The sequence below is a fragment of the Gossypium arboreum genome, chromosome 3, assembly GCF_025698485.1.
Source record: "Gossypium arboreum isolate Shixiya-1 chromosome 3, ASM2569848v2, whole genome shotgun sequence".
NCBI classification, from domain to species: Eukaryota; Viridiplantae; Streptophyta; class Magnoliopsida; order Malvales; family Malvaceae; genus Gossypium; species Gossypium arboreum.
Window position 1 is genome coordinate 67264870 of NC_069072.1, and position 9223 is coordinate 67274092.

The 9223-nt window shown below is 39.5% G+C and overlaps 1 protein-coding gene across 1 annotated transcript; it reads left to right on the forward strand.

Moving 5' to 3' along the window:
* The first annotated feature begins 3366 nt into the window (after nt 1-3366).
* LOC108455384 (uncharacterized) lies at nt 3367-3966 on the forward strand. The gene is made up of 2 exons (XM_017753948.1): nt 3367-3480; nt 3592-3966. The coding sequence occupies exons 1-2, from the start codon at nt 3367-3369 to the stop codon at nt 3964-3966; spliced, it is 489 nt and encodes a 162-aa protein (XP_017609437.1).
* The last annotated feature ends 5257 nt before the right edge of the window (nt 3967-9223 follow it).

Below are 9223 nucleotides of genomic sequence, written 5' to 3' on the forward strand. Positions count from 1 at the left end.
CAATATGAGGCAGAATTTTTGTGATTGAGCCGCTATGTGCGAAATATGGTTGCAATTGAGTATGAGCGCTGCGTGCGTTTTGAGGACGGTCTCAGAGATGATCTATGAGTTTTGATAGCTCCATAGAGGGATCGAGATTTTGCTATGTTAGTGGAAAAGGAAAAGATCACTGAGGATGTGAAATGCACTGAGCGCCAAAATCGTGAGTCGGACAGGGGAAGGAACAAGAGGGTTTGGGAGCCCTCAAGTTTAGCTTTAAGGCCTAAGAAAAAGGCCAGAGTTGATGGGCCAGTCAGAGTTGGGCCCCCTCTTGCTACTTTTGGTTGCAGCCTTGTACTGTTTGAAGAAAACGCCATTAGGACGAGTGTTGGGTATGGATAGGGGCATGTTTGAGGTGTGGATCTATGGATCACCGTATCAGGGATTGTCCACAGAGGTCCAATTAAATGCAAGCTACTGGTGTGGGTACTGTTCAACTGCAGAGAGGTTTTCAGTAGCCACTGAGACGCTGTGGTCAGGCCAGAAATGGAAATGGTATGGGCCGTGGCCGTGGAGCACCGGCAAGAGGTGCTAGTCATATTGATGCGAGGCAGCCAGCACTGATTTATGCTGCATGTCATCGAGAGGATAGAGAAGCCCCAAATATTATTACGGGTACGTTCTTTATTCATAATGTACCTTATACTGCATTGATTGATGTTGGATCTACGTGCTCTTATATAGCATGCACTATGTCTGAGACTCTAGGTATAATGGTTGAAAACACTACGAGTGAGATTACCGTGTTGAGTCCATTAGGGCAGTCAGTGAGAGTGAATAAATTATTTAAGGATGTACCTTTGGAGGTTCAAGGAATGATATTTTTAGCGGACTTAATGGAACTTCCTTTTGGAGAATTCGACATAATATTGGGCATGGACTGACTGGTTAAGCATCAGGCAAAATTGGATTGTGCTGCAAAGTAGGTGATATTAAGAACTAAAAAGGGTGATGAGGTAATTATGATTGGAGAGCATCAGAATTATCTATCAAATGTGATTTCTGCACCTAAGGCTAAGAAGTTGGTTCGTAAGGGTTGTGAGGCGTATTTAGCCTATGTCAGTGCTTCGAGTTATGAGGTTTCGTTTGTTAAAAAGATCAAAACAGTTAAGGACATTCCGGATGCCTTTCTTGATAAGCTATCTGGATTACCTCCAAGTCGTGAAGATGAATTTGGGATTGAGCTCATGCCTGGTACAGCTTCGGTGTCCATCGCCCCTTATAGAATGGCATCAAAGGAGCTTGAGGAGTTTAAAGCGCAGATTCAAGAGTTACTAGATCGAGGGTTTATTCGTCCTAGTGTGTCTTCGTAGAGAGCACCAGTTTTATTTATGAAAAAGAATGATGGAATCGTGCGATGTGTATCGATTATCGACAACTAAAAAAATTAACTATTAAGAATAAGTACCCCCTACCGAGGATTGACGATCTATTTGACCAGTTTTGAGGAGGTTCGGTCTTCTCCAAGATTGATCTCTGATCGAGGTACCATCAACTGAGGGTCAAGGAGACTGATGTTTACAAGACAGCATTTAGGACTCATTACGGTTATTACGAGTTTCTTGTGATACCATTTGGACTGACGAATGCACCAGCGGCTTTTATGGATCTAATGAACCGAGTGTTCCAACCCTATCTAGATCGGTTCGTAGTGGTGTTTGTAGATGACATTCTGGTGTTTTCGAGGACTGAGGAGGAACATGATGCACATCTCCGAGTTGTTTGTAGATTTTGAGGGAGAAACAGTTATATGCTAAATTCAGTAAGTGCAAATTCTGGCTACAAGAGGTAACTTTTCTGGGTCATGTGGTGTCTGCTGAGGGGATTAGGGTTGATCCTCGAAAAATTGAAGCTGTTTTGGATTGGAAGCAGCCTAAGTCAGTATTTAAGATTTGAACTTTCTGGGTCTTGCAGGGTATTATAGATAGTTTGTTGAGGGATTTTCGTTGATTGCTGTACCTTTGACTAAGTTGTTGCATAAAGGGGTGCCGTTTAACTAGACTATTAAGCAGTAGGAAAGTTTTGAGAAACTTAATAAAGTTCTGACTGAGGCCTCTGTTTTAATACAGCCAGAATCTGGGAATGAATTCACTGTCTATAGTGATGCATCACATGTTAGCTTGGGATGTGTGCTGATGCAAGAGGGTAAGGTAGTGGCAAATGCATCTCGTCAGCTCAAGAGGCATGAAGTGAGCTACCCGACACATGATTTGGAGTTGGCTGTGGTGGTATTCACATTAAAGATTTGGAGGCATTACCTGTATGGTAAGAAGTGTATCATTTACACGGATCATAAGAGCATCAAGTATCTCCTCACTCAGAAGGAGTTAAACCTTAGGCAGTGTAGATGGATAGAACTGCTTAAGGATTATGACTGTTCGATTGAATACCATCTTGGGAAGGCTTATATGGTAGCCAATGCACTGAGCCGTAGGGCTATGATTGATTTGAGGGCGATGTTTGCTCGTCTCAGCTTATTCAACGATGGTATTTACTGGCCAAACTTCAAGTTAAACCGAGGTGGATTGAACAAATTAAAGGTAAGCAGTTGGAGGATGAGTCACTGGGTTCTCGTTTCTGACAGATAGAGAATAGGGAAACTCTAGATTTTGGGCTGAATAACGAAGGGGTACTTTGTTTTCGTGGGAGAGTCTGTGTACTGAAGGATACTGATCTGAGGCATTCTATACTGCAAGAAGTGTATAGTAGCCCTTACGTTATGCATTCTGGCGGGAATAAGATGTACCGAGACCTTCGAGAATTATATTAGTGGCTAGGTCTTAAGCAGGAAGTTACCGATTTTGTGAGTAAATGCCTAACTTGCCAGCAGGTTAAGGCGGAGCATCAATTGCCTTCAAGGTTGCTTCATCCAGTTAAAATTTTGTTGTGGAAGTAGAAGAGAGTGACTATGGGCTTTGTTAGTTGGCTACCCTCAACGCCTACTAAGAAGATTCAGTATGGGTTATGGTAGATCGACTGACAAAATTTGCCCATTTTATACCTGTTCGTACTGATTACTTATTGCAGAAACTGGCTAAGCTGTATGTGTCTGAGATAGTACGACTACATGGGGTACCGGTTTCTATAATATCTAATAGAGATCCTTGTTTCACGTCTCGATTCTAGAAGAAGTTACATGAAGCATTGGGTACAAGGTTGGACTTCAGTACTGTGTTCCATCCTCAGACATATGGTCAGTCGAAGAGGGTGATTCAGATACTGGAGGACATGTTAAGGAGTTGTGTGATTTATTTTAGGGGCAGTTGGGAGGATTACTTGCCGTTGGCAGAGTTTGCATACAATAATAGCTATCAGTCCAGCATACAGATGGTACCCTACGAGGCATTATATGGTCATAAGTGTCATACTCCTACGTGTTGGACTGAGTTGAGTGAGTGGCGTGTTCTAGGTCCTGAATTGATTTCTGATACAGAAGATAAAGTTAGATTAATTCGGGATCGACTGAAGGCGGCATCTAACAGGTAGAAGTCATACGCGGATCTAAAGCGTAAGGAAATTGAGTTTTCTGTGGGGGACTTGGTGTTTCTTAAGGTCTTACAATGGAAAAAGATACTGAGGTTTGGTCGGAAGGGTAAATTAAGCCCCAGGTTCATTGGCCCTTACCGTATGCTGAAAGCTGTAGGACCAGTTGCCTATCAACTTGAGTTACCCCCAGAGTTGGACCGGATTCATGACATTTTTCACGTCTCTATGTTGAGGCGATATCGTTCTGATCCTGTGCATATCGTCTCGACTGAAGAAGTTGAAGTTAGGCCGGATCTGACGTTTGAAGAGGAACCAGTTCAGATTTTGGACCATGATGTGAAAGTTTTGAGGAAGAAGTCTGTTCCACAGGTTAAGGTACTATGGCATAATCACAGTTCCAAAGAAGCCACGTTGGAACCTGATGAGGCAATGCGGCAATAATACCCTCATCTGTTTTAATAAGGTAAATTTCGAGGCCAAAATTTTCTTTTAAGGGGTAGAGTTGTAACGCCCCAAATATTTAGTCATTTATTTGTGTGTTGTGTTGCATGTTGGCTTACTTGCTGTAATGGTTAAGGGTCCCAAGTAGTGTGAGAAGACCTGGGTTCAAACTTAGGCTTTAGCAAAAGTTTTTGGTTTCTACTGAATTAAACCTTTACTGCTAAAGGTTGGGTTTTTAATTAGTTGTAGGGAAATCAAGTCATGAAGAAGCGGTTGGTCCAATGGATGAGGGCGTGTTGTTATTGCTAGTAGGTCTTGGGTTTAAGACCTGTCATGCTCAAAGTGTTTTGTTTTGGCTTGTTACCATGTGGATGGTTGTATATTACTGGGACTCTGAAGCTTGGGCAGTTGGTATTTGAGGGTAGTGGGAGTGTGTAGCCAAAATTCTAGGAGGAAATTTGGAGATGTGGATAGAGGGGGATCGGTTGATAGATTTGTGGAGGATTTCTGGGAGATAATTATGGGGAGTTGAGAAGTGAGAGACGGTTGTATCGAATGGGGACTCTAAGCACCCTTTAAGTTTCGGTTTAGGGAGTCTTAGATTTTGGTGATTGGTTTCTTGGGAAAACCGATTGGTGTTTAGGGGTTCTTGTCGTGTTTTTCATCTTACTTTTGTGTTTTGGGTTTTTAGTTTTGGGACATTTTCCATTGCTGATTCTTTCCTCTTTTCTGTCTTCCAAACCTTGGCCGAACTGCTCCATTATCTTTTCCCTTCATTTGCTTCTGTGTGACCAAATATTGACTCTTCTTTTCTCTTTTCTATTTCCCTCTCCAACCATTTCTCGTTTCATCTTTGGTTCTTTGTTCATGTTGTATGCCCTTCCTTTTCTCCTCATTTTGTGACATCCTTTTATCATAATACTTTGGCTGGTTACTACACTTCTCCCCCTTTTGTGTTTCAACTGTAGTTGTTCTTTGAATAATCGGATTCAAACGTAAGGCTATTCCACTCTTCCCATAATGTTATTTCTCTTCTTTCTCTATTGTTGCCAATTATTCCTTTTTGGTTTGAGGGTTCAGTTTCTACCTGCTTTCTCCTACGAAAATAATCTTTGTCTAACACCTCTCTTCTTTGAGTTTTCTACTAGGAAGCGAGATTGTTTCGCCTCGTGCCTCAGATTTAAGAGGTGCTTTGGGTGTTGGCCGAATGCTACTATTCTTCATTCTTGGTTTTCGTTTTTGGTAAGACACTATACACTTGGTTAGTGGATTGTGTGTATGGTAGTAGTTTACAAGTAGTATTTGGGTTGTAGGTAATCTTTAAGGATTGGAAGCGGTTGCTTGCAACGGTGCTTGGGTAATCAAAAAAGGTGGGCAATAGGTATATTTGTGGGCAATAGGAATATTTGTGATTTGTGGGCAAGTGTTGGCAAGGTATCTTGGAATTTGTTGATAAGTGTCTAACTGAAGTTCTGATTGTGTTAGGTTTTGGACTCGTGGGCCAGTAAACTCATTTTCACAACCAGGTGTGTAATCACACTACTATAACCATGTAACGGCAAAAGCCAAAAATATGTCCATACACGCTATACGAGAGTGAGCTCTCTCGTGGGGTGATCTGAACTCTCAAAACGTGGATGTTTGACATTAGAGGCCACCATGAACGATCTCGTGGGTGTAGACCATTTTGAGCCACGTTGGGTCAAAATGGGAAGTGTGGGCCCACGGGCTCGTGGGCCCCACAAGGGAAAACGGCACCGATATGTGGAGATTATTAGGCCAGCTGTGTAGTTTGCACGGCCAAGGCCATTATTTGGACTTATTGGGCCATACAAGTGTGAGGGCCCACATGGGTCGTATTATGGGCTTGGGCCCATTTTCATTATTTAAATGTTAAGGTTGCACGGGTCGCCCGAGACTACTGTGGACCTACTGTTGGGTCGGTAAGCATACCTAGACCCTAATCTATGTAATGACTGTTGTACCCCTATGAGGTAAATTACGAATATACCCATATCTGATGTATGACTATTGAGCATGCCATTTTTATCGTATGTGCATTTATATTATGTTACATTGCATGGGAATGGATATATGATATTGGAGGAAGTGTACAGAAAAGCTATAAGCCTATTACTGGTAGCTCTGTGTCAAATACTATTAGTGCCGCAACCAGTGCTATAATCTGGAGTGTAGGGATGGGTAGGTCAATTTTATCCCCACTGGAGTGTTGCGCTGGACGGAGTGGAGTGTAGAGGATAGTTGGGTAAGATCTCTGTATGCATCTCTGATACTGTACTAAATTGGGCTAAGGCCCACACTAACACTGCAACTGTAAAGGGTTAAGGCCCACACTGATATTGCTACTGATATGGGCTTAGGCCCAGACTGTTCGGCATTGTATGTTTGACAGTTTCATAAATAGGGATTACACGTTGAGTTTTCATAAACTCACCTTTTCTGCTTATTTGTGCAGGTAATCCTTAGGAGGGTCGGTGCTGCGAAGGACTCGAAGATGGCCACACCACTATTTATGTTTTCGTTTTTTATTACTAGTAAAAGTAGTTTTATTTGGGTAAATTTTATGTAATAAAGCCACTTTAAGTTTTTATTTTTATTTGGGGATTTATTTAAATTAACTTATATCTGTTAGCAGTAGGACTCAGGTTTTCAAAAGGGTAAATGATTTTCAACTACCATGCTACATAACTGGTTTTAAAAGCTTCCGCTATGAACAATGTTTTAAAGCATAATAACGATTTAGTATGACACATGTTTTGCTAAAACAAACCTGTAATTTAACAAATGAATAAAATAAGTTAACTTCTCATAAAGATCATAAACGAGGTTTTAACAAAAATGGGCTTTTCTAATAGAACTACGCTTTTCAAAACTCACTCTAATGTGACATCATAGATTCGACCATAACGTCCAGGCCGGGTTTGGGGTGTTACAGTGACCTTATGAGATCATTGTATATAGTTGGCATGCTATAGAATTATGAGTACTCACTTACATGTGTTTTGTGATTTGGGCATTGAGGCCTTGAGACATGTTGGAGAGGTAAGGGAATGTGAGCTAAGCTCCATTTAAAGGGACATGTTTGGTGTGTTAAAGAGTGTTAGCTTTATGTTTCACTTTTGGGATATGTTCGGCTCTATGAGTGATTTGGTGTGTTGGAGAGTGTTAGCTTTATACTTCACTTTTGGGATATGTTTGGCTCTATGAGTGATTTGGTGTGTTGGGGATCCGTGTATCTTATATGTGATGATAGAGTTCACTTTCATGTTTCATAGCCTCAAGTGCCAAATTATCTGAAAATGTATATATGTGTAATGCATGTATGTCTAAATAAGTATGTGGTTACTATGCAAATTATCATTTAAATGTGATCATATCTGTTATGGTAATACGACGTGAGATGGATTCTTAAACATGTGAATAATATACTGAATGACTTTATTCAAGTTTCATGAAAATGTTAGTATGTTCTTATCGTAATGTGTATGTAAATGTAGTTTGGATCGTTTCCATTTAACTTATGAATGCATGTGAATAAATTAGCTAGACTTGTGGGTTATTAAAGCATGTATACGTTGTTGAGTATTGATAAATTATTGCTAAATGAATTATATATAAGTGGGTTGAGTGTGATTGCATGTAGGAGTATATGTTAGTTTTATGATTTAATGAAACGTGAATATGATATTTTGACTTGATTAGAATATGGTTGTGAACATGTTGTAGTATGCTCTTCTTTAACCTTTGATATTGTGTGTTCATTATGGTTATTCTGAACATTTAATAAGCTTGTTAAGCTTGCCTACTCCTTTTAAACCCTTGCAGAATAGTTGTCTGTCGATGTGAGTGGTATTGTTCTGAGGGGTGGTCTAAGCAAGTCCTTTTCCATTATTTCATAGATTTTATTCTTATTTATTTTTGTTTTGGAAATAGGACAATGTGGTAGACTTTTAATGATATTTTTCATCATGATTTGGAAGTTCCATAGCTTAACCGCTCTTAGGATATTGAGAATTAAATCATATTATGTCGATTATCATTTGAACTTATTTTCGATGTTGAGACTACTATTATGGCTGTTTTAATGTTGATTTGATGATGATATGATAGCAAGATGAATTGATACTAGTTGGAATGACCTATATGCTTTATGTATATTGTATTTTTCTTGTCTAGAGCAGAGGTATCGATATTCATGTTGTAAAAATGATACCTCTGTGATTTTAAGATGTGCAAGAAGTTAGAATGGTAAATTGGTATCGATACCCTATCATGAGTATCAATACTCAGCGTAATTTTATCAATACTTTTGCAAAGGTATCGATATTTTCTAAGACTTTGATTTTATACGAGAAATAGAATACTGAATTGGTACCGATTTGACAGATGCTATCGATACCATGCCTGAAAAATATCGATACCCATATTCTAGTATCGCTACCTACATGATTGTCTTTGAAATTTTGCTAAGTGATCCTAATGCTTGTTCAATTATTACTATAAGTTTATTTGAAGTATGTTTGGCATATTCTATTGATGATTGATATATGTTTGACTAAAAATTTATAAGATCACTGATAAAGTGGTTGATTTCTTAAAAATGTTACAATTTACTGTGCATATGACATGAGACAGTGGTGTGGCATCCTGATATTCGGGCTTGGTGACCAGGCCGCGTATAGGGTAAAAGCAGTGATGTCATGACACAAGGGTTCCCTGTCGTTACATTCCTAGCAGGATACTGATGTCGTGACACATCTGCTAGTTTGGATATTCTCAAGGATTGTCTACTACGTGGTGACTTGCTATTTTGATCTCGAGATGACAACTCTGTTTCGGCCCAAAACTCTATCTTGAGGATGTTTCGATCTAAAGATAAACCTACATCAAATAAAATTTAAAATCTGAACTATGTGTTTAATTATATATACAATAATTTACAAATTTCATGTAGCAACTCACAAATTTTAAGTTATATTGCCAAATTTATCCAGCAGTATTGTCAATTCATCCGTAGAAAAAATTTTTGTTCTATCAATACTGGTCCACCGTCCATCGTGTAATTCTGCCCTTGCTCATTTTTCCATTCCTTAAGCCTATTTATTCTTTCTGTATCCATAAAAAAAAACATTTCCCTTGATTTGGAAACATCAGAAATAGATAAGTTTATGCAATGCTCCCTTAATTTCCTCCTAATTTCCTCGTTCTTCTAACAGCCACATTTGAAGGTTTTAGT